This window comes from Nasonia vitripennis, chromosome 1 (genome assembly GCF_009193385.2).
Source record: "Nasonia vitripennis strain AsymCx chromosome 1, Nvit_psr_1.1, whole genome shotgun sequence".
Taxonomy (NCBI): Eukaryota; Metazoa; Arthropoda; class Insecta; order Hymenoptera; family Pteromalidae; genus Nasonia; species Nasonia vitripennis.
Window position 1 is genome coordinate 10,691,834 of NC_045757.1, and position 23,571 is coordinate 10,715,404.

The 23,571-nt window shown below is 35.7% G+C and overlaps 6 protein-coding genes across 20 annotated transcripts in view; 2 read left to right on the top strand and 4 right to left on the bottom strand.

Annotated features, from left to right (window-relative positions):
• Nucleotides 1–320: 320 nt before the first annotated feature.
• On the bottom strand, nt 321–1,224 carry LOC100116448 (39S ribosomal protein L52, mitochondrial). The gene is made up of 2 exons (XM_001601885.6): nt 886–1,224; nt 321–795 (listed from the first exon to the last, which is right to left on the bottom strand). Exon 2 carries the CDS (start codon nt 789–791, stop codon nt 381–383), a length of 411 nt encoding a protein of 136 aa, XP_001601935.1. The 5' UTR covers nt 792–795; nt 886–1,224; the 3' UTR covers nt 321–380.
• A 390-nt stretch (nt 1,225–1,614) lies between these two features.
• On the bottom strand, nt 1,615–5,654 carry LOC100678520 (zinc finger protein 595). 5 transcript variants are annotated; one of them, XM_008217359.4, is made up of 3 exons: nt 5,147–5,654; nt 4,442–4,697; nt 1,615–4,375 (listed from the first exon to the last, which is right to left on the bottom strand). In XM_008217359.4, the coding sequence occupies exons 2-3, from the start codon at nt 4,500–4,502 to the stop codon at nt 1,740–1,742; spliced, it is 2,697 nt and encodes an 898-aa protein (XP_008215581.1). In that variant the 5' UTR covers nt 4,503–4,697; nt 5,147–5,654; the 3' UTR covers nt 1,615–1,739. The 5 variants fall into 5 exon arrangements, with proteins under 5 accessions (XP_008215581.1, XP_031782391.1, XP_008215598.1 ...); XM_031926531.2 differs by having other exon boundaries at nt 5,305–5,643; XM_008217376.4 differs by having other exon boundaries at nt 5,151–5,275.
• LOC100118422 (leucine-rich PPR motif-containing protein, mitochondrial) lies at nt 5,110–12,563 on the top strand. 2 transcript variants are annotated; one of them, XM_032599649.1, is made up of 22 exons: nt 5,110–5,211; nt 6,204–6,598; nt 6,688–6,839; nt 7,090–7,212; nt 7,292–7,559; nt 7,647–7,878; nt 7,949–8,146; nt 8,221–8,434; nt 8,511–8,723; nt 8,793–9,043; nt 9,115–9,294; nt 9,369–9,497; nt 9,563–9,758; nt 9,837–10,035; nt 10,113–10,344; nt 10,413–10,569; nt 10,643–10,883; nt 10,951–11,170; nt 11,250–11,445; nt 11,521–11,808; nt 11,886–12,042; nt 12,130–12,563. In XM_032599649.1, exons 2-22 carry the CDS (start codon nt 6,450–6,452, stop codon nt 12,152–12,154), a joined length of 4,020 nt encoding a protein of 1,339 aa, XP_032455540.1. In that variant the 5' UTR covers nt 5,110–5,211; nt 6,204–6,449; the 3' UTR covers nt 12,155–12,563. The 2 variants fall into 2 exon arrangements, with proteins under 2 accessions (XP_032455540.1, XP_008215611.1); XM_008217389.3 differs by having other exon boundaries at nt 5,114–5,211; nt 6,197–6,598.
• A 558-nt stretch (nt 12,564–13,121) lies between these two features.
• On the bottom strand, nt 13,122–14,600 carry LOC100116416 (barrier-to-autointegration factor). Of its 2 annotated transcripts, none has more exons than XM_001601730.6 (3): nt 14,273–14,600; nt 13,709–13,839; nt 13,122–13,630 (listed from the first exon to the last, which is right to left on the bottom strand). In XM_001601730.6, exons 2-3 carry the CDS (start codon nt 13,832–13,834, stop codon nt 13,484–13,486), a joined length of 273 nt encoding a protein of 90 aa, XP_001601780.1. In that variant the 5' UTR covers nt 13,835–13,839; nt 14,273–14,600; the 3' UTR covers nt 13,122–13,483. The 2 variants fall into 2 exon arrangements, with proteins under 2 accessions (XP_001601780.1, XP_003425099.1); XM_003425051.4 differs by lacking the exon at nt 14,273–14,600 and adding an exon at nt 14,064–14,265 and having other exon boundaries at nt 13,124–13,630.
• Nucleotides 14,601–14,719: 119 nt separating this feature from the next.
• Nucleotides 14,720–17,656, top strand: LOC100678370 (E3 ubiquitin-protein ligase RNF8). The gene is made up of 5 exons (XM_031926537.2): nt 14,720–15,110; nt 15,186–15,716; nt 15,791–16,733; nt 16,830–17,300; nt 17,377–17,656. The coding sequence occupies exons 2-5, from the start codon at nt 15,462–15,464 to the stop codon at nt 17,424–17,426; spliced, it is 1,719 nt and encodes a 572-aa protein (XP_031782397.1). The 5' UTR covers nt 14,720–15,110; nt 15,186–15,461; the 3' UTR covers nt 17,427–17,656.
• A 756-nt stretch (nt 17,657–18,412) lies between these two features.
• LOC100678324 (general transcriptional corepressor trfA) overlaps nt 18,413–23,571 on the bottom strand; it is a 42,750-nt gene continuing 37,591 nt past the window's right edge. For 8 of the 9 annotated variants that reach the window (XM_032599642.1, XM_031926487.2, XM_031926490.2 and 5 more), the window contains exons 14-18: nt 23,094–23,268; nt 21,324–21,736; nt 20,947–21,162; nt 20,418–20,813; nt 18,413–19,650 (exon numbers count right to left, since the gene is read on the bottom strand). In XM_032599642.1, coding sequence (XP_032455533.1) covers nt 19,381–19,650; nt 20,418–20,813; nt 20,947–21,162; nt 21,324–21,736; nt 23,094–23,268 — 1,470 coding nt within the window. In that variant the 3' untranslated portion in view covers nt 18,413–19,380. Of the gene's footprint in view, nt 19,727–20,417; nt 20,814–20,946; nt 21,163–21,323; nt 21,737–23,093; nt 23,269–23,571 lie in introns of all 9 variants that reach the window. The other variant, XM_031926509.2, reaches the window with a different exon arrangement.

Sequence of the window (23,571 nt, forward strand, 5' to 3'; positions counted from 1 at the left end):
GACTGAAAGATGGTACGGTGAATGTTATATAAATCCTAGATAGTGCAAAATATCTCTGAAAATTGGCTGAAGGGGGCGTCGTTGCGAAATATGCGCAAATATTTGAATTTACTTTTAAATGAATACTTCTAAATAAGTTGACGATAATGTTGATCCAGTTGGAGCAACTTTGAAATATGCTGAATTTTTCATATTTTTTTTTCATTAAGCTCGCCTATATTTTATTTATTAGGTACTTGCACATTTTGTTATTACACAAAATTATGTCATAAGAGCTGCAGAATAATAGTTTTGGTAAAAATGGAATTTCATACAACTAATAGTCTCTGTAACAGGTATATTGTGAAAATCTATAATACAAAATAATTAACATGTTAATATTATTCATCTCTGCTGGCTTGGACGTTACTCGATATAAGTTTACTGCCCTTCTCTTTCAACTTGGAATCAAGAATTTGCTTTCTTCTTTCTTCTTCTTGTCTTTCCAATAAAGCATGTCTTTTAACTGCATGATCGATTTGTCCAGTAAGCTCCTTTATCTTGATAAATTGTTCACGCTGTTGATCAATGCGTTTCTTCTGATTGGTGCCGTAAGGAACTGGTCTATTGTCTTGGAACGAGTAATCAGGTAAATTGGTTAATGGGCCAAATGAATTTGGATTTGAAGGCAATTTTCTTTCTTTTCGCCATTTATGATTTAAGCATGTCGCAGTACTAACATGGAAATCTCTTAGCACTTGATGACAGACTTTTGAAACTTGGAGAAATGGTGTGCTAGATAAACTTGCCATTTTTCTAAAAGTGAAAAGTATCATCGTTATTAACAAATTCTACGAATAAATACATAGAAATAATAACATAAAACCTATAACAAATATTTCTTACTTGACAATTCTTAATAAGCTATATGCTTTTGTAGAAAAATGTTTTTTGTGTGGTAACCTAACCTTACTGGTTAGAACTTCGTATTGTTTGATGGTTATTATGGTTTATCAGTAAATGGCACTCCTACTTGAGGTCATTAAGACCGTCCCCTAGTTAACTCAACACTTGGCAATCAAATATTTCTTGTATTTCCTATTATATCTTCTTCAAACCATGTGCAATTTGCATAGAGTAGGGGACATTTACTTCACAGTTCACAATTCACAACACGATTGTGCATCTCCCTAGAATATCCCTAGTCTGAACTACAATCCACCTATATAATGCATGCTTTCGAAAAGTTCTGAAAAAAATATTGGAACTCGTTTTCTATATACATATACACTACATTATATATTGCAATTTTTCAATTTTGTTATTATACGTATAATTTTAATCTTACAATAGTGACAAATAAGTACACCAAATATAAAAAAGTTCAACAACAGATCAAATAAAATAGAGACAAAACCATTAAAACGTAAATAGTAGATTAAAAAGCAATTTCAAAGTGTAATAGGTCACGGTGCTTCCCGACGGCACAATGTATAAAACTTATACTTGCCATCGGGATGAAACCGTGACCCTTGATAAAATTAAAATAAACAATATAAATACTTGATCAAAATTTGTATGATAATAAATGTAGGTACAAAAATTTATAGCAGGATTTCAAGTAATTAAATATAATGACTGTAAAACTTGATTTTATATTTATAAATTCATAAAGTAAACAATTGAGTTAATTTAATATAACTAAATGTATTATATATAATCAATATAATGTAACAAATATGTACATCTAACAGGCACACTTATATATGAATTTTTACATGTTCCATTAATACATTTTTGTCTTGAAAGTCACTTCCACAAATGCCACATATCATTTCTTCACTTTCATCTTCACTTTCCTCTTCGTTTATTACTTCTTCAAATTTGAGTTCATTATTAGTATCTACTGGATCAATCAACATGGTTACTGCATGAAGCTCTTCAGTATCTTTTTTATCAACATCCATTGAAGTTTCAGAATCAGTTATTTGGGTGAGTTGATTTGAAAAATGTTCATTATTTTGAGGATTGGGAATTGTTAAAACAGGTGAATTTTTGTTTTGCTTTGATATAAAGTGCAATGTGTTATTTTGATTGTTATTTGAGATAAGATGTATGGTTTCACCTTGTGTAGTTAACGGAATCAAATGCATGCTATGTTCTTCATTTTTATTATTCGAAGACTTAGCAATAGCTATAACATTGATGGACTCAGTTTCACATTCATTTTGAATCATGTCATTAGATTGTGTATACGCTTTAATACAGACTTCACCATCATATTCATTTTTTACTACTACATATGCACTTGGTGTTTCTTCTGCAGCATCTGTTTGTTCAGTGATTGAAAGTAATGCTTCAGCTTGTTCTGTCACAGAAATTATTCTACCACCCGATGCTTTCGAATTAGTCTTTTTTGTCTTACAAGCTAGCGCTTTAACTTTCTTTTTCTGAGGTTTTGTTTTTCCAGTCACATTGTTACTTTTAGCTTTAGCTTCTGCTATCAACTGATCTGAATGTTTGACAATATGAGCACACAGTTCATCTCGATCTTGAGTTAGGGTTTCACATAAAGGACATGGAAATGGTGGCTCAGTAATATCAGTTTCATTTTTTCCTGCAGCATGAACCCATCGAACGTGTTCACGTAAAACTACTTTCTGATTAAAAGCTCTGGCACATAGTGGGCAGACATGGGGTCTTTCACCTGTATGTATTCTTTCATGTTTTCTTAAAGTTCCTCCATCACGAAAAGCTTTCCAGCAGAATTTGCAACCGTATGGTCGTTCACCTGTATGTGTGCGATGATGAATTAAATACCCTTGACGAGATGAAAAAGTCTTGGAACATGTGTCACATTGAAAATAAGCTGGGCTTCCTGCATGCGTTCTACCGTGTTCCCAAAGCCCTTGGCGAGATACAAAACTTTTCCCACATTCATTACAAGTAAAGGGTGAATCCCCTGGATGTTCTGACAATCTATGTTCATCTAGCTCAGATTGTTTTTCAAACTGAGAACCACAAATCTCGCATGAATGTGTCTTCTTTCTATGTATCCATTGATGCCTAAACATTTTTTGTTTTGTAGTAAATTTTTTACCACATTCTGAACAAGCATGTTTGCCCCATTTTGCATTAGATAAATTTTTATCTGTACTGTTTTGCATTAATTTTTTGGCACAAGAAGCTTGGTGAGTAGCCAAGAAAGTTGAATCTTGGAATTGTTTATCACAATATTCACACTCTACAGGAGAGCCCAAATCACTTTTGGTATGAGTCTTTTCATGTAATGATAAAGATGATGCACGTGCAAAACTTACCCCACATTGGCTGCAAGTATGTCCTCTATTTTCTTGCATATTTACATCAACATAAGCACTTTTATTTTCATTGGTATAACCAGTAGCTTCTAGTTTTAATATGGTATCGGAACTATTAAAAGTATTTAAAGTTAAGCTATATTCTTGAGCAATCTGATTTCCAACTGCATTTTGTGTAGTATATTCAAACTGAGCTACTTCGCCATTTGGTAACACAGTGAATTCTTGTAATGTATCAACTTGGTCAGATTGATTAACAATCCCTTCAATATTACCTTGATCATCATTGGTGAAATTATAGGTCTGCACAGCCCATTGTACTTGAGGTATTTCAAAATTCTGTCCTGCTTCAACTTGAGTTGTTAGAACTGATGAATCTTGTGGATTGGATCTAGTTTTGAAATTTTCAATACTCCTAGTTGTATTATTTCCTTGCATCAATGCTCTTCCCGCAACGTAACTATGAATTTTCATATGATTGGAAAGACTTGATGGTCTTTGAAAATCTGCACCACACACTGAACATTTGTGAGGACGTTCAATTTGATGAACCTCAGCTATATGAGCCTGCAAATTAGCTTTTGATCGAAATAGATTTCCACAAGTTCTGCAAGCATGAGGTCGGTCTACTTGATGACACACCATGTGATTATTCAAATCTATTTTTCTTTCAAATCTTTCACCACATGTCTTACAAATTTGTTTATCAGATGTACAAGTAGCTTGATGCTTGTCTGAATCAGCTTGTTTAAAAGTATTACTACAATTCGTACATGTAACTTTCTTATCTTCAAAACAAGGATACATTCCACCTAACTGACGTAAGGCTTCCACAGCCATTGATTCATCTCCAGTTGTAAACTGTTGTGATACTTTTTTCTTGATATAAATGGGATACACAACAGCACCATGTTCTGCATCAACTTGAGAATTTTCCGTTAATATATCTACAGCAACTTGAGCATCCGTGATATCTGAATTTTCATCGCAAACAGTGACTTCGGTTAAACCTTCTTGCAGTACGCATTCGTCAACTGGTTCACAGATTTCTTCATGAGATATATTATCTTGCAAACCTAAATATAATAAATAAATAATTAAAACATGAAATAACATTCATTTGTATAAATTTCTGAATTTACCTTCATTTACATTATCCAAGGAATATGCAACATAGTGCTCATTTTCATTTGTCTCCATCATTATAAAACTTAACAATTTTGGCTCCAATTTTCAATTTGTAACATAGGTGTTTCCAATGTTCACAGAGTTTATTTATATAATTGTATGTGATAAAAGTACTACATTGAAGTACTGTTGTCACTTGAAGCATTTAAGTTACTTAAACACTTGTTCATTTTCACAAGTTGATCTGATAGCCGAGTTGAGTTGATATTGCTGTAAACGTATATTAATGTTAATGTAAATGTACAGAAGAAAAAAAAATGATTCGAAACTTTCGTTACATGCTAATCATGACAATACACGAGTAAGTATGCTGATTGCATACTATAATTCTTGCAGAATGCACTCTCAGTTAACAGATCAGTAACATAACCTCACTCTTTGCGCTTTTGAAACAAAGATTAACGTTAGGTTAGTATAAGGCGCACTCTAATTCATAATAAAATAATGTCAAAACTCAAAAGCGACGAAGAACCGGAACAAATAATTAAATCGGAGATGGATTCTGTTTGGGTAACACCACAGAATTCGATATTTATATGTTAACTTAGACAAAATAATATTTCGAAACAAGCGATTTATTATGTGTAGCAGTAGCACTAACAAATACTTTAGTGGATTATCAATTTTTTCTCTCCATAACAATTACAAGTACTACATACATACGTATGAGAAAAAATCTGTGCAATTCGTTGTGTTGTCAAAATTACAATGCATTCCATCCGAGGTAAGTACGCCATGTATACATATATATATCTCAACTCTCAACTTTCCACATCTATATATCTATATAGATGCTATATTAGCTATATATATATACTTATGCTATATCGTCGCTCCCAACGAAGACTAGCACGTCCCAAATAAGAGTAGCACAGTTCAAGCTTTTGCCCCAATTCGCAAAGAGTACTTAGCCCTTTTCACGAAAACACTAGCGGTTTCGAGGCTTCATGTTTAATCATGTTTACACAGTAGATGATATTTATGAACGTCAAAGCAGTAAATAATATAACAGTCATTAAATTATCATAAGTTTTTTTCATATACTATACAAAGAGCAATTATAGTTTCTGCCTTGAAACGTGCTGTCGTGCTACTCTTCGCGGCAAAAAGTGAAAACTGCTTGTCTTCACGGCGAACAACCAAGTGCGAATTCTGAAATGTATGTATGTACTACTGTAGGAGGCGACATATATATATATATATATATATATATATATATAAGTATAGATAGAATATAACAGATCATGGGTATGTTCCGGTACGGCGGCAGTAAATGGCCAGTAATTAATTTGGCAACAAATTAACAAATTTGGCATTAGATTAAAGTCACAAGACCTATTGTGACGAGAACATAACTTGACATCTGATGCGAATTCGTCACGTTTGGTAAAAAACAGTGAGCAATTGACTACATAGGTCGTATGCGAGACAGAATTTAGAAATTATTCATTTTTAATAATTATTTACTGACGATTACTTATAAAAAGAGTGGTTGAAAATTCGTATCTTATTTGACTACGAGCAATTCGTTAAATAAGCAAGAAAACCCCTTGACTCGACTTTTCTATACAGAAATATTCATGTCCACAAGTGTTTATTTTGTTATTTATAAAAAATGAAATGTCAAAGATAAAATTATGATAAATTTGATTTTTGACGAGCGAATTCCGCGTAAGTTTTTGAATCCATCAGTCTTTTAAATAATCAAGCTCGCAGGAGTCCGGCACACGGAGGTTAATCGCGTATATATACTGCGTGCACATACGCACAGCATATTACATCGTCCGCCAATACCACACCACGACTAGTGCTCTCGCTGCTCAACCTCGTCGCTCCTCTAAACTCGCGTGCGTGCGCGAAAAGCTGAGCTTTGTTGGCCTGTGAAATCTCGCGGAGCGACTGACACCCCAGCAGACCCGCTGCAACAGTTATTCCTCGGCGTGATTAAGTTTGAGCCAGAGGATGGCGACTATACTGCGTTCGCTTAAGTTCGTGCACAAGCTCAACGTCGGCCCCGGCGGCAGGAGGTTAGGATCGGCAGCTCTGCATAGGCTCAGCGGCACCCGGCCGCTTGGAGCCCAGCCACTGGCCAGCCTCAGCTCCGAGCAGCGGTCAGTCTTATTTAGTTAAATGCTTTATTTATTACCAAGGATTTTTCTGTCAGGTCATGGGCCTTTCAACAACTATTTGTACTTTCTAGGAATTATGTAACCAATGTAGCCGTTAAACAGAATTATAACAATCGAGGGAACATTGACTTGATGCTCAACGATGTGGACAGGAAGATCAAGAACTTTGGAAACATTTATAAGAATGACGTGGAAGACCTTTTACAAGCTGTGACAGAGAAAGGTAGGCACCAAGACTTGATGAAGAAAGGTAGGCACCAAGAGCTGATGGGGCAAGTGAGAATTTTCTTTGCGATATGATTCACACGGTTGCTGTGAGAAAAACTGGCAATAATCGCAAAAAATGATTAAAATCCTTTGCTGGGAATATGGTGTCATGCTTATTATTATCTTGTTTTCTGTAATAGGAATCAACTTGTTGCATACGTGTAATAAAAATGTGATATAGCCTGATAACTCAATATTGTTTGCAGGTTCTATAACAACCACACAGGCTCTACTTATGATCCGATGTTGCGGTGATTTTTTATGCAGTGAAAGTTTGCAAACAAGGCAAGCATTAGTCAAAAATGTGTGGGATACCATAACAGGGTTGGGTAAGAGTAGAACTGATTTTTACCAATTCCTAAATTCTTACTTGACAAAAAACTAACTGTTTGGATTCGCTATGTATAGGTCTTCAGCTAGATATATCTCATTACAATGCTCTGCTGCTAATCAATCTTGAGAATGAAACAGATTTTTCTCCATTAGACATTTTGGTGGAATTAAAAGAAAAAAATATACAGCCAAATCGCGTAACATTTCAGAGACTAATTGAACAATACTGCAACAAGGGAGACATTGCTGGTGCTACTAAAATTTTGGAGCACATGAGTGCACAAGAAATTCCTATAAACGAGGTTATTTTTAATTCATTGATTAAAGGACACTCGGAAGCTGGGTACATAATTCTTCTTAACTAAATATTAAATACATAAAAAAAAATTATTGAGTTAAAACAAACAGATAAAAATTAATCGATTCACAGAGATGTACAGAGTGCAGTCAAAATATTGGAGATAATGAAGCAAGCTGGAATCGAGCCTTCGTCACGATCATACACAGCCGTCTTATGCACACATGCCAAAAGTGGTGACATAGAGGCTATTAGAAATACGTTAAATGATTGTAAAGAGAAAGATATTTTATTAGCAAACAAAGAAATTTTGGAAGTTATTTACACTCTCGCACTTAACAAACAATTAGAACACATAGATGAGGTATTGAATGAACTATGTAGACTTTTAAATTATATATTACAAATTGTTAATACAAATTTTGCTCTTTTAGATAATGTCTTTGTTACTAAAAGGATCGACATACAACAGAGAGGCCATTCCATTTATCTATAAGCTGATTGAAAAAAATCGTATAGAAACAGCTTTTAAACTGTTAAAATCATTGGTAAAAAATCCTTTGAGGCAATCTGAAGACGAGAAAACTGACAGCGGACAGTTCTTCATTAGAAAATTGGTCACACATGACGTGGTAAGCTTTTATCAAACTTTTTATAGTTAATATTCTATTAAACAAAATTTATAAAATATAACATATACTTCCAGAATCCCGAAACTGTCGTCAAGTATTGCAAAATTATGCAAGAAGAAAAGTTAAATCAAAATGCATTTATTCTGGCCATATATACTGCTTTTACAAATGATAAACATCATTTAGCTCTCCCATTATTGAAAGCTTTGAAGGAGTCTGGTGCAGAAATAAGAGAACACTACTTTTATCCACTTTTTGTTTCATATAGCAAAGTCAATAACTTACAGGGTGACTAAATTGTTTTAATTTATTTATTAAGTTCTAAAATGTAAATTTCTGACATTGTTATTCTTTTTTATTTTAGGTATATTAAATACCATGAGGACTATGATTTTTGATTTTAATATTGCACCATCAATTCTTGCTGTAAAAGACTACATAATTCCATATATGGTAGAAAATCCTATATCCAACTGCAACACTTTAGTTGAAAACAATTTGCCATTTTCAGTTGCTGCAAATTCCATGTTGTTACATTTACTCAGTCAGAACAAAACTCAACAAGCTGCAAAATTCAGTAAGTATTTGGGCACATATGTAAAACAATAATGTAAAGCATAATGTAAAAAAAAATGTTTAATTGCAGTAGTGTCCACGAACATGCCATACAGAGCAAGAATTATGATACGACCGCTCGTCAATGCGTTAGAATATACCAAAGATGTGAAATCTTTTATGAACATACTGCATTATCAATACATACATATGTTGAATGACAATTACAACAACGATGATGAGAATACTGGGGAGCAGATTTCTGCTAAGCAATTCGTTAATATAGCATTGGTCAGAGCTATTGATCAGTTATCGAAATTCAACGCAGAATGTATTATTGAAGTAAGATAAAACAATTTCAAATTTATAGAGTATATTAGTATTAATATCTAATAAATTAAAAAAAATTGTAGGTTTTAAAAGAATTATCGGAAAAGGGGATAAACATTGATGATCAAGCAGCTGAGAAAATCAAGTCACATATAGGCAAAAATTTAACCCCTGAAATCAATGATATCATAAATGTCTTAGTGTCCGGTGACTTGACACCCGTACCTTTGGAATCAGTACAAGGAAGAAGAGTATTTTCCAATGTAAGTGAAAATGTATAAACTTATGTAAAAAATTCTGTTGGATATTTTATATTCAATTGCTTTTTTCATTCCAGCAGGGAGATTTGTCAGCTAATTTGGAAAGTCTTCAACAAAAGGCTGAAACCTCTATTGAATTCAAAATAATATTGCTTCAAACATATGCAAAACTAAGAAATCACGAGGGAGTTGTCAAGATATTGGAGGTAAGCAACTGGAAATGCAATAAATATTAAATAGAAAGCATGATTTTAATGTGTTTATTTTTCAGGAAATCGAAAAAGAAAATCCAACATATACAGTTGGTTTATGCGCATCGCTAGTTGATTATTATTCAAGATCGGAAAGACTTGAAGATGCTGAAAAATGGTTCAAAAAAATGTTGGAAATTAATCCTGAATGCAAAATAGATAAAGCTAAAATTTTAAATTATGCAGATCTGTTATTAAAGAACAACCGCATCGAAGGTGAAAATATTTTGTTAAAATAGTAATAGATTCATGTTTATTTACTTCCAGAATATAGTAACTGAATAAGGTTTTCAGATGCTCTCGAAGCACTCACCGTTCCAGTGAATGACGTGGACTCAGACAGGACTTACTTGTGCGAAAAATTGCTGTCGACTGTCAAGAAAAATTCACCAGATCGTATAGACGAATTCTTCAACGTTTTGAATGACAGGAGATTCTTTTCAAAAGTCACCGTATCACTCCTCGGTTCTCTAATTCGTGCGCCTCTTGATTCGTAAGTGACTATCGTGTGTTCACCAATGAACAAATAATTAAAAGAAAATACAAACTGGATGTGCTTAAATTTTTCAGAGGAGACACAACCAAAGCCATAGAGAAATTTAGGTGGGCCTGTGAAAATTTTAAATTGACGCCCCAGAGGAATATACTAATGATGAAACTTATCAACGATGAAGATGCCAAGTCACTGCAATACGTGACGGATCTTTGCACGCAGATCTACGGTGAAATGAATGCTTTGTTTGATCTAGCCATAGCATTCTTTGACTGTAACCGACCGCGTCAAGCCAGAAAAATTCTAGAAGTGAGATATATTCTAGTTTTATGTCATTAATTGTCGTAAATTTCTTGTATTAATTGTCTCTTTTACAGACTCCTGGCCTGCGTTTAAGAAGAGAAAGAGTCCTGTACACAGCCCAAAAACTAAGTGAACAAGGTGATACAGAGCAACTCGAAAATTTGATCCAATTGTTGACTGGCCTGTTTTTCGACATGGATCCTCTATACATATTGATGTTGCAAACATATGGTGAGTAAATTAACATCGAGCTACCAAAATTCTATTTAAAAAAAAATTGAATTGTTTCCTTATGTTTATTCAGAAAAGAATGGCAATTGGGAAAAGTGCTTGTCTTTGTGGACGCAAATGCAGGAAGACAATATTCAGCCATCTTCCGTATTCATGGGTCACTTGGAAAGAGTATTGAGAAAATGCAACCAAGAAATACCTTTTGCTACTACTTCCGTCGAATTTGATGACGACAGTGGATTAGTCGGATCTAAAACGTTTCACGATGCCTTGACCGCTGGCAACTTGGACGGGGCAAAAGAAATTTTGAAAAGGTAATATGAACGTTTTTCTTTTACGAGAAAGAACATATTCCAATTCTAGACATGATTATTTTTGCAGTATGCCAAAAAAACAACAAGGTAGATATTATTTATCACTAATCGAGGCATGCTCAAATGTAAATAATGTCGACATGGCTGTACAGAACCTGATAGAGAGTTTAGACAGTAAAATAGAGTTAGATAATGAAGCTCAATCAGTCATTACAAAACTTTTCGCTCAACTCATCGAGAACAATGATTTCGATACCCTCTGTGAAATTATGTCCAAGTCCAACAACGTAAGATGGCAATTATTTTTAACTTGTTTTAATACTCGTATTGTAAAATATTGTTCCAACTAGTTTTGTTTGTATACAGATCGGCACTAGAAAGATGCCGTTAAACTTCATACTTAACAAATGCTATTTCGAAGCTGGTAAATACCAAGAATTAATTTCGAATTTAGAAAGAGTCCTGGATGATCCTTCCAAGAAGAACTTGGCAATCAAATCCATGTTTCACAACACAATAGCAGCCAAAGCGATGCACAATAATTCAGAAGTGGAGGAACAGGGTAAACATTTAATGCAATGATTACATCAAATCAGAAAATAATAATTTACAAATCTTACTTGATAATCTTCCGCAGTCAAGAAGTTTGCACAGAAAGCGATTAGCGGCGAAATTTACGGCCCTATAAACACAGTGTGGATTCACGAGTACCTGAATGGTAATTCTGAGGCTGAAAAAATTTGGGAGGAGCATCTCAAGAAGAACCCATACTTCCACAGTATCAGCGCAGTTTTTATTTGCAAAGACAGAGGTGTCTGGTCCAAGATTCCACAGCTAGCAGAGAAATTGGCAGAGGCCAGCGCTCTTCAATTCGACGATAAGCGAAGGACTTTTGCGACATATTTTAAATGTATCTTGGAGTCTGGTTAGTATTCCATTTTAATGAGTCTCACTTGGATCAAGATTTTCATATTTATACTTACTTTTTTATTGCATTCTCAGAGGAACCAAATAAATATGAATTGGCATACGAGTGCCTGCGTCACGCAGTCAAATCGATCGGCTTTGACAGGGTAAATCCCAAGGTGATCAGTACATTAGAAGAAAATTTGCCTAATGGACCAAGCATCCAAGCATTAAAAACGGAAAATGAAGAAAGGTATGCTTTTTACTTAATTAAGTAAAACTTTCCTATTACTTAAGTTTCATGAAATAACACGTTTTTAATATTTATTTTAAATTTTAGAACGCAAGAAAAGGCGACCGGATAGATAACTATTAAGCTGTAATGTAAGAATCATAATTGAAAATATCCTTTTTTAGTAAGTGCAAAGATGAGAAGCTTGAATAGTTTTGTACAAAAATTTAAAAAAAAGAACGTATAAGATCATGATGCATGATTATAGCCCAGTCAAAAGCTAATATTAGTATCAGTCAATCACTTGTTTTTCCCTAGATGACAAATAATATTAAAACATAAATTAGACTGGGAACTCTTGATGTTACACTCCTCATCAAAAATGAGTTACCAAGTAACTTAATCCTTGCAATCATACAAGTATTCAAGTTTTTTTGAGTAATATTTGTCTGAATGAACGAATGTTGATTTATTAAACGTTAAAAAAATGTATAAATGTTCTGTAAATGTGACATCATAAAATTACAATCTTGTTAATTACATTGGAAGTTGTTTTTTAATAATCATCTACTCTCATAAATGATAAGTTACAAATCATTATGAATTAAGCGGCCGCCACACCTTTTATATAGATATACTAACAATGTTAATTTACGCCATCACTTGCTCCCAATTTCTGGAAAAACGAGGGTTTTTATGATTTAAAAAAAAATTATAGAACGTAGATAACGGTACAGTCTTTGCGCGGAAGTAAGCTAGACAGCATTTATCAACATAATCCCGGAGCAAAGAATACTTTCCAGAAGTTAGGAGCAAACGGTCGCGTAAATCAACATTGGCAGTATACCTGTATAAAAGGTGTGTTGGCCCCTTTAAATTTGTTTTGGATGTAAAAATATCTTGAATCCATGATTGTACTTTATCTAACGAAATAATTGCAATAATCATACAATACGCTTCAAGTGTTTATTTCATGAATAGTTGATAAGAAGGTATCTTTCAATGCAATCATTTTTAGGTAACTGATTCTCATTGAACATAGAAATTATGCTTGTATCAAATAGTTTAAGTTGTGAGCTACATATAAGAAATTCAAAAAGTACATGGTTTCTTATAATCATTTATTTTTTCTCTTAGTCTCACTATATGTACATGTTTTTGTAAAATTATAAAAAAAAAAAAATATTAAAAAGTTATTAAATACATTTTAATTAAGTTTTCTGTCACACTTGTACTTCACATTAAAAGTAGTACACATTTAATCTTGATTTGATTCTTAAGTAATTTCTAGTGTCATGAATTAAAAAATTAGTAATTGTTGAATCAATAAAAATAACCGTCTGGTAATTACATCAAGTAAACCATTTAAAAAAGATTTACAGTATTTAAACAAATACACATCGACTAAACCATAATCAGGATAAAGTAAGATAATTAAATTAATGAATGTTCTTTGGGTAATTTACAAAAATTCGTCGCACCAATCAACTAAACATTGATAGCAGTCATTTGACTGTTTTGTGTTTGCTTGACATGTGTCTTTCATCCATTCCTGGAATAGTTCCTTGTCTTTTTTCAAAACTAAAAACTGACCAAGAACTACATATGCCTGAAATCATAAATATTGCTGTTTAAATATATGTACTGAATTAAGTAAGCAACTTTAGAACAACAGCGGTAATTATACCTTATCAAAGCCAGCTGCTTCTAGGCGCTTTCCTAACACTTCACCTACACCTGCAAGATCTGTGACAGGCTTTTCTCCCATAGGCTCTGCCACAAAATTCTTATGTTTTTGTGATGTGCTCGACATTTTTCCTGCAAAATAAAATGTCACTACTACTCAAATTGGAAATTATTTTTGTACTACTTAACTCTAGCTTAGTATTTTTGTAATAATGTTAAACTTATTGATATGTGTACATCATGAATCATGAACAATTGGTATAGTGAGTTAATAAAAACGATATGAATAACAAAAAGTAAACAAATTCCCATAACGCTGCAACAACGCAACAGTATAAATTTAAATGAGTTCTAACCTTGAAAAATAATCCAAATCACGATAGAAATAAGAAACAAGCACAAGACCGATGGATCAACGAAAAAAAACGGTAGGCGCGTAAATTCTAGGCATTTTCGAAGGATAATTTTAGGGCTGAGTAATCGGACAAGCTTCTAACGGTCGTTCTGCATGCTACGTGCCGTCCGGCTTTGAAAATCGAAACTCAAAAAGTGAATCTGCACTCACCTGCTGTGCTTTTCCGGTCGCAGTTAACTTTTATCGTTAAAGATCTCGCAGATAAGATTAACAATCCTTTGCTGTGGAAGAGTTTTGCGACTAGTCGATTGTTTTTTTACACAAAAATATGCCAACGCCGTGCTGTCGTGTACTTGTACGCGCACAACTGGAACGCTGCGAAGCCGTCGCTCTCGTGTCTCTACTCTCTCGTCGCACAATAAAATAACGTATATATAGATATATCACGCGTATGAAGCGGGCATCATTGGGTGATTTTGGGTAAATTGATGGACAATGACCGTCAGGAAATCGCCGCACGACGCACGCCCGGCGCACGTGACTGTTTTTTCGAACAGTATGCGATTCAAAAGTTTTTGTTGGCTGAATGTTATTATTAGAATTGATTGATACAAGTTATACTTTAAACAAAAGTTTCGTTTTCAAACACTTCTGAAAAATTTTGACGCACCTATGTAGTTTCTGTTATCCATTAAAAAGCGCATCTCACAAATCCAGTTACAATAAATATTTACAGAAAAGAAACGCAACGTAACGAAAGTAATAATGAGAACTTTTTGTACTTTGCAATCGCAAAATCGGCGCTATCTCTTAGAAGTGCGTTGAAATAAAAAATTTTTTGCTAACGTTGCTTTTGCGCTGATATACTTATACGCAGCTTAAAAGTTAACCCAACGATCCTGCCACTTGTTCAGCCGGCTTAGCTGTCCTTTTTCAGCTTGGAATTTGGATAGGGCATTGCCGCATTACTAATGGAAGAAGACTTAGACGTTTACAATGCAAACAAAATAAGGATTTTCTAGTTTGAAAACTTGCGTTAGTTCTATAGGTAGGTATAAGGATATAGCTCAGTTAATTTTAACATTAAAGTTGCATTTATTGATTTTCATATTTTTTTCTAAAGATTTTACCATCACGAGCGGTAGAAGGGCCTGCATGCCCAAGAGATACCTATACTTACTACGGTCAAGCCCTACAACAGTCCGAAACAGAACTGATCTCGTATATCTCCATCAATAAACAGCCGCCACTGAGTACCTTGTGCGGTTTTTCGTATAAACAAAGGACCGCACGACAGACATAGAAAGGTTATGTCGCCCATTTAAGATCTTATTGTTATATTTGGGGAGTAAGGCCCCCAATGTAGAACTTATCAGTGAATAATTTTCTTAAGTTTGAGATGACAGCCATGGAAAAATCTGAATCAGGGACAATGGAAATATGTGAACCTATGGCAGTATCAGTAGAAAAATGTAAGTCTATGACAGAAGGGGATACAAGAGGATCAAGAAAAATGGAGACAGAGGAGACAGAGGAGACAGATGCAGATACAAGAAAACGCATTATGGAAGAAGAGTTTCAACCTGTTCTGACCAGGTTACCTTCAGACGAACCAAGTTGTGGCTCTAATTGTATTCGTATTAATAAAGATCAGGTACCTCTTGTAAACTACAATATTTCAGTGATACTGAAGTAATGATGATAACAAACCATTTATATTATTTTCAGTTCAGAATTGGCAGGAAACCAGATAATGACGAAGTAATACTTAGCGTATGGATATCTAGAAACCATTGTGTCTTGCATCGCGATAAAAATAGTGATAACTGGTTTGTCACAAACTTGAGCTCTACTGATACATTGTTAAATGGTGCACATATACCGAGAAATTCAACTAGTATTATTCAAGAAGGGGATGTTTTACAATTAAGTTTATCAGATTGTTTTAAGTATACATTTTCATACGTCAAAAAAGATCGTGAGTGTATTAAGTATCCAAAACTAGAAGAAAACAAATGCGAATTGGGAAATGTTTTGGATAAACAGAGATCGTTTGTTGCTTTTCAAGAAAGTGAAAGAAAGTATCTTGAGAAACAGTTGTTGGATAAACAGCTGGAACAGGAAAATTTAAAGGAAGAACTAGAAAAACTTCTACAAGATCAGAAATTTACAAAAACTTGCAACAATGATTTGAACAATCAAATAGCAGAGCTACAAAAAAAGATAGAGGTGGGTAACTCTACAGAATTAGAATTGCAGCAAAAGTATCGAGATTTGCTAGGAAAGTTAGAGGAGGAGAGACTCAAATTTGAAGAGAAATTGGCTCAAGAGAAGCAAAAATGGCAACAAGTTTTGAAGGAGACCAAACAGGAAAAGGAAAAACTGGAAATGTCTATGGTGGAGCAAATGGAAGAATTGAGAGAAAAGCTGGAGAAGAAGCAGCAAGAAGAGTGGCAAAAGAAGATCGATAATTTGCTGCTGGAAGAGAAGAATGTTCAATTGAAATTGCAAAATGAGAAGCAATTATTAGAACATAAATTAAAACAAATGGAAGAAGAATTAAAACAAAAAGAAGAACAGGCAAAACTTGAGCAACAACTGCAACTACAACAACAAGAAGAGCAACGGCTACAACTTGCACAACAGCAAGAACAGATACAACAACAACAGGGTGTGTTATCTCATTTGATCGATATATTTTTTCAATTTTTCAGTAGTTTATTTAATGATTATCTGTTTTTAACACTTTCAATTCATTATTTTATAGCACTGATTGCTCAACCTATAGACATACAAAACTGCATCATAGTCGAAATACCAGAGCTTGAAATACCAAGCTCGAATAAATTCAACTTGAACAATCAACTACCTACAATGGAAACTATAGATTTGACAAGTGATGCTGAGAGCACAAGTTCAAGTTTTAAAAATTGTCAGGATGAGGCTGTCATTGACAAAGTCAATAATATAATGGATGAACAACTGACCTGCAGCATATGTTCGGAACTCTTTGTCAGAGCAATGACTCTCAATTGCACACACACTTTCTGTCGGCATTGTATTGATCTGTGGATAGAAAGAAAACCGCCCAATGAACGTCAAAACTGTCCTACTTGCCGTACTAAAATAGTTTCGATGACACGATCGCTTGTAGTGGATAACTTTATAGAGAAAATGCTAGAAACCTTAACACCAGAAGAAATGCAAAAACGAAAAAATCTAATTCAAGAGCGAAGAAGTAATTTTATATGGTTACTGATTTGCAATTTTATCATACTTTTTAATAAAATATTAATTTAATATTTTTGTTTCAGTGTATACAGCAAGGCATCCGAAAAAAGGCGTATGTACAAAAAGAAAATGAAGTACAAAGAAATCCGTAAATATAAGATATTAATTTAACTGTTAAATTATTGATATTAAACTTAAGATACAATCGTTTCATTTCTTCACTTTGTACAGAATATACTCATTCATCAATAATAATTGCTTGTATTATAAAATGTGATGAATATGAGTCTTGCATTTTTTTTTGTTCTATAAAGAGAGGTGAGATTTTTGGAGCATTAAATATAGTGTGTTTATAACTAAAAAGTACATGATCTTTTAATGATTTTTTCTTGAATTTTTAATATTTTTTGATAAGTTATCCACAATTACGTATTTCAAGTTAATTAAATTTATTCAATTTATTACTTGTAAAACAAAACTCAGTAGATATTTTGAATTTTTTTGAGGCCCTCGGGTCCACATATACATTACATATTTAGTAAACAAAGAAAAAAGGGGTACCTTGCATTTGACTTTTGAAATTAGTGTTGTTTGTGTCCTAGTAGGCAGAATGAAGCTTATAAGTTTACAGACTCGAAAATAATCTTTCAAGTTCGTCGTTTTCAAGCTGTCAGGAGTTTTTCATTTTTATACGAAGCGTATAAAAATCACATTCTTTTGTATTTTTATATTAAATATGAATATAAATCTCTAAAAGTTGGTACACTAAACAATCATATTATGTTATTTATCGAGCCCACAAAAGGTTTCACTCTATTTTATTTACAATTAATTTTTTGAGCATCATCCATGAGGATTCAAAAGTGAAAATGACGCAAGGTATACTTATATTTCCCTCGTTTACTTTATATGCCAATATATATGCTCCCGACGGTTCTCAAGATAGCTGTACTTGTATACTACTTGCAAAAACAGAGGGGTTGCAAATTTTTTCTAATAAAGAAAGTTTTTATAAGTAAAAATAGCGTCGACTGCAATTACAGTTCTTTACAACCATTTTCAATTTTGTGGACAGGAGATAAAATTAGGAATGGTGACACAAATTTTTACACCAGTATATAATATATAATACATTTATTTCGCCAAAGAATCGCATTTCAGCTAATAATATACTTTTTTCCTCATGAATCTCACGTGTTCTGGATGCCGTTAGCAATAGGTGAAATACTTTTGTTTTCTCAGCTTGGTTGTTTACTTCAAATGTATTTCGTACTAGTGGATTGATAACTAATATATATGCACTTTTGGGCGAACAGACGCTCCTGTACTGTTTTGCTGTATGTATTGGGCAATTGATAGAGAAATGTATATACATAGTAATTATAAGGGTAGAAGATTAAAAACAGTGCATGAGCTTCTCGAGCTTCGACAGTGACAGTAGTTTGTAGGCTGAGGTTGCTCTAGTTGCCCAAAAAAGGCTGCTTTACATTTTTTTTAAATGTATGTATTTTTCCTTATAAAAACTGTGTGTACTTGTGTGTCCATACATTCGATCTCAGCGAATCTCTGATCGTTTTTATCGATTCAGCAAAATTTGTGTTCATTTGCAGCGCAAGCCTATTTATCGTAATCTCTATAAAACTTGGGGTTATAAACTTGTGTGTCTTGTGTGTGATTACTCTCGCAATTCTAGTGAGCAGCACCAAACAGCCCAATAAAAAAAAAGAATGAAACATTAAATGAACTCGATGCAATAGTCATCTTATAGAAACAGAGATTCTAACACGACAATACAATAGCGTTTTAGACTTCCTTTCTTGTGATATTTGTACAAAAAGAAATATATTTATATAAACTTAATTCCTATCTATAAGATAAATCCGAACATTCTTATTTCGCGCATCTCACAAATCCAGTTACAATAAATATTTACAGAAAAGAAACGCAACGTAACGAAAGTAATAATGAGAGAACTAATACTCGTAGCCGCCACAGCAATTCTCGAGTATAGTAGCGCTAGTCGGAGGCTTCGTAGCTTTCTTAGCGCTACACCATCTGTGCGTCGTCGTAATTGTCATCTTCGGCAGTCAAGGAATGTCACTGCTGCTCACCGAGGACTCATCATCCTCGCTGCTCGAGGAGGCAGACGTCTCCTCGGAGATCATTGCTTCGCCACCAGCCTCCTGCGGTCGCTGTCCTACGACCTCTTCCTCTTCGTCTTCCTCCTCGTCCTCATCGGTCGTTGATACTTCCAGCGCCACGACTTTTGTGTTGCTGCTATTGCTGATAACGTTGTTGCCGGCCTCGGCGTTGCTCGTACTCGTACACATCGTTTCCGTGACAGTGTTCGTCAGCGACTGCAACGTCCCAAACAAATCAAGATATGGATTTTTTTTTGTTTTACGTTGAGACGTCAGTGTTTTGATAAGTGTTCTGTAAGGAATAGCAGAAAATGATTTAAGTTACAAGGATTTTGTTTTCGGATGCATACATTAGTTCGTGTGCAGTTCTATTATGTCGATGCTAAATTCGATGAGTGATGGCGGCTATAGAGGTGTTTAAAATGAGACTATTCATTTTCTTTTGAATTTCAGGTGGTTCACTTTCATTCTTCTTGACTTGAATGAACTGTTATTATGAGTTTGATAATAATTAAAAACAGAAATAGTCAGGAAGTAGAAAAAAAAAAAAATAATAATAATAATAAATAAAATAAAAAAAACGAATAAAATAATATATAAACTATACATTTATTCGAGGAAACAGATTTACAGCTTTATTACAAACACAGCGTACGGCCAGAGAATGTGAAACATCGGGCACTACGTAACGATTAAAATATAAATATCAAATATTTTTTCTTCAAAAGATCTTTCAACGATCTTTTTTGATTGAACTGGTGGATTTCACATTCTCGTAAGAATAAAAAACCTATACTCGCCTTAAAAACTACATGCAAAAATAAACTTATAAGATAATAATACTCTTGCAGAAAAAACGGAATAAAAAAATTTTTTTAATGGAAATGAGCAAGTCTCATTTCTCCATAATATGCACAGTGTGACGATTCACGACGACTCAAGAAAAAGCTCGCAAACAACGCTGTCTCTTAAACGACATTTACCCAGGATTGCGGCGATTCGCTGGTTACATTCCTGCGGCGTTGCAGAGGTGTCGACTGGTAGGACGGGCTCCAGACCGGCTCATCATTGGTGCTTGCGTTAGCCGAAGACTCGGCGACAGACACGCTGTTGGATCGCGTACGACCGGCAGTCATAGTCGTTCGCCTGGGCATCGAAAGCCTGAGCGAACTCTGGCGGGAGACAAAGGTGCCGTTGCTGCCACCATTGCTTTCGTGGTGGCTGGTGTTGGAGAAACGCCGTGCTGAAGGGCTCGGGGTTTTGGTGCAACTCGCCGCGCTGCTGTTTATCGTACTGTCCATACTCTCTGTTATATCTAGTGTCCAAGACACCGAGTCACCCTTTTCTACCATGTATTTCACCATCGAACAGGACTGTTGCTGCAAATCAAATAAAAACATATGTACATGTTTTAGTTTTTGAACAACCGATTAATAACAACCTACACGAAGTAGGTTTCAAAATTATTGAAGTATGATAATAATTATAAATTACAAACTGAACGCAACATACCTCTTGAGACTTTTGTGAGCAATTTGAGTCGTTGGCAGCATGGTCTGTGTGTTCAGGCCCAAGAGACTTGGATAGCCTCTGGGACTGGGGAGTCAACTGATTTGTCAGAACGCTTACGACCTCGCTTTTCTGACGTAACCTCCAGAGTAGCTCCTCGTTTCTCTGCGAGAGCCGCTTATTTTGCTTCGACATCTGGTGTATCGAACCCATCAATACCTGCCAAATTGAAATAAAATTGTATAAATTACCGTTTGGAATCTACTATAACAACGGTACAACAGTAAAAAAAAAGTATTAGTTGAACATAAAGTAAATATTCTGATTTGTTATTTTTTAAATCAAATAGCAACGAAAAATTAAATCTCGAAAAAACTTACCTCCTTATCCTGCGCAAGTTGTCTTTCGATTGACTCCTTGCTTTGCAACTGAGCCTTGAGATCTTCGCAGCGAGCCTCAAGACTCTCGCACCTGAGTTTCAGTGCTTCCTTGTCGTCGAGTTCTCGCCTGAGAATATCAACCTCGGACCTCAACTGGGAGTTCTCCTGGCTACGTATCTCGAGGACAGTGCGAAGCGATTCGACTTCGGCCAAAAGGGCACCTTGCTCTTGTGTCTGAGCTGCAACGGTACGCGCATGGGCTAGTTCGAGTTCGTGCTCCGAGTTAAGACGTTCCAAGGCGAGACGCTGCTCGCGTTCCTTCTCTTGGAGAGAGTCCTGGAGAGTTTCGACGCGATGGCGCTCTTCTATATAGGACTGTTCCAGGGATGAGCGTTCGGCCAACTCGCGCTCCACTGTCGGGGAACAATAAACAGATAAGATTTAATTTCAACTTGAAAAGTACTATGTGCGTTTAGTTCAATGAATGTGCGATGAAAAAGAAGATCAATAACGTTGATTTCAATTATACTGACTAGAACACTCCCACTGCCAAAAATTACCACCAAGTCACCGTCGATTCATCGCGACAAGTCCCTTGCGATTCCATCCGAAATTTCACCGCAGCGGCAATCTCGCCGACCCATCGAAAAGAAAAGCGCCGACACTTGGCACGAGCACGTCGTTGCTCTTCAGGGTCAGAGCCTCGGCGACGAACAATCGCACGCCGAATATTTGGCAGTGTCCGCGCAGACACGCGGCGCAGCGACACGCTATTAGCATGTAAATCGAACGTGCCGGCACGAGACACTTGTCGAGCGGCGCTTTCATTTACTTTTTGTTGCTCTCGAGACGAGCGAACTCGGATCGGATTAGCGTTTTGGAGAGTCGGATTCGTTAGCGAGATGTCAGTTTTTTTTCCTCGTGCTCATCTTATATATACACAGCGCTGAATCGTACTGACTTGGAATTTGAATTGTAAGTAGGAAGTGTGTTCATCTAGACCGTGATGCTGCTTAAAAATGTCTATACATCTATGATAGTGATTGAAAGTAATACTAGCGCAAACAAACCATACCGAGAAGAGGAAAATCCGTCTCAGCGTAAAGTCTCCATAACGGCGCGTAGCCTTGAGCGCTCCACTATTTTTAAAAAAGCGTCGCGCTTCGGGCTTCGCGTAAATAAGCTCCAGAAATACGGATAGCGAGATGTAGGCCATCGTGGATATTTCACGTCAATAAAACGCCCGCTTTTCTGCGATTTTATTGGTCCCCTCGTTACAGCGCCGGGTAAAAAAGAAATTAAAACACCAAGTTCCGACACGGCTCGAGCAATTTGTTTTGATTTTCTATCATATATAAGCGCGTCTAATATACGATTTCCTAACGCGACGCTCAAGAGGCTCTAGAACTTGGATCCTCTCGAGTGCGCTCGGATAAGAGCCCACGCGTCTATTCGAGGCGCTCGAGTGCCAAAACAAACGGGCTATAGACGCGATTTCATTGAACCCGGAATTCGAGGCGTGCACGCCTTTACGAAACGGCCCGTCTGAATCAAAACCGATTCTAAATTACACGCAACGGCGAACCCTCCATTCAGCCGAGACGTTTTACGAAATGACGCGCGTCAATCGACGCAATTGTCCCGAAATAAAATCTTCCGCCTCGATACTTCTGTCGTTATATGCAACGTCTCGTTCGACTTCCGCAGCGGAAGAGCCGAGGCGTCGACGGCAGAGAATAGGAAGACGTTGAAAGATGAATTTCGACTTACAGTCTTCGCGCAAGCTCTCGATGGCCTGCAGGTGCTCCTCTCGTTCCTGACTGAGCGCATCCAAGATGCTCGCCTTACGTACTCGCAGCTCCTCGAGTTCGGAGCGCGCCGACAGCCACTCGGTCTTCACTTTGTCCAAGTCTTTGCGGATCCTGCTTTCCGAGACGTCCTCGAGCTGCATATTCGAAAACGATGCGTTCTGGTTAAATTGTATCACTGGAACGATTTTTTTTGTCGAAAAAAAGTAGCGAGGAGCGGCAGCACGATTGACCCCAATTGAATAATGCTCGCTCGACAGTCCACTATACGGAAGGCGGTCGCGAGTCGCGCAACTTAATGAGTTGATTAATCCGAGACTACCAAAGACAGATATTCCATGATTTAATGAATCGCTTGCGCAAGATCAGCTCCAAATTCATCGCGCTCAATAATGGGTGATCACAGAGCGGCCGGATACTTTTCTAATCGATAAATCAAG

Coding starts and splice junctions, on each gene's coding strand:
- LOC100116448 (XM_001601885.6), bottom strand. CDS start 791: ATGGCAAGTTTATCTAGCACACCATTTCTCCAAGTTTCAAAAGTCTGT.
- LOC100678520 (XM_008217359.4), bottom strand. CDS start 4,502: ATGATGGAGACAAATGAAAATGAGCACTATGTTGCATATTCCTTGGAT. Junction 4,376..4,441: donor CTTGGATAATGTAAATGAAG/GTAAATTCAGAA, acceptor TATTATATTTAG/GTTTGCAAGATAATATATCT.
- LOC100118422 (XM_032599649.1), top strand. CDS start 6,450: ATGGCGACTATACTGCGTTCGCTTAAGTTCGTGCACAAGCTCAACGTC. Junction 6,840..7,089: donor ACAAGCTGTGACAGAGAAAG/GTAGGCACCAAG, acceptor TATTGTTTGCAG/GTTCTATAACAACCACACAG. Junction 11,171..11,249: donor TTATGTCCAAGTCCAACAAC/GTAAGATGGCAA, acceptor GTTTGTATACAG/ATCGGCACTAGAAAGATGCC.
- LOC100116416 (XM_001601730.6), bottom strand. CDS start 13,834: ATGTCGAGCACATCACAAAAACATAAGAATTTTGTGGCAGAGCCTATG. Junction 13,631..13,708: donor AAGCAGCTGGCTTTGATAAG/GTATAATTACCG, acceptor TTATGATTTCAG/GCATATGTAGTTCTTGGTCA.
- LOC100678370 (XM_031926537.2), top strand. CDS start 15,462: ATGACAGCCATGGAAAAATCTGAATCAGGGACAATGGAAATATGTGAA. Junction 15,717..15,790: donor TTCGTATTAATAAAGATCAG/GTACCTCTTGTA, acceptor TATTATTTTCAG/TTCAGAATTGGCAGGAAACC. Junction 17,301..17,376: donor TCTAATTCAAGAGCGAAGAA/GTAATTTTATAT, acceptor TTTTTGTTTCAG/TGTATACAGCAAGGCATCCG.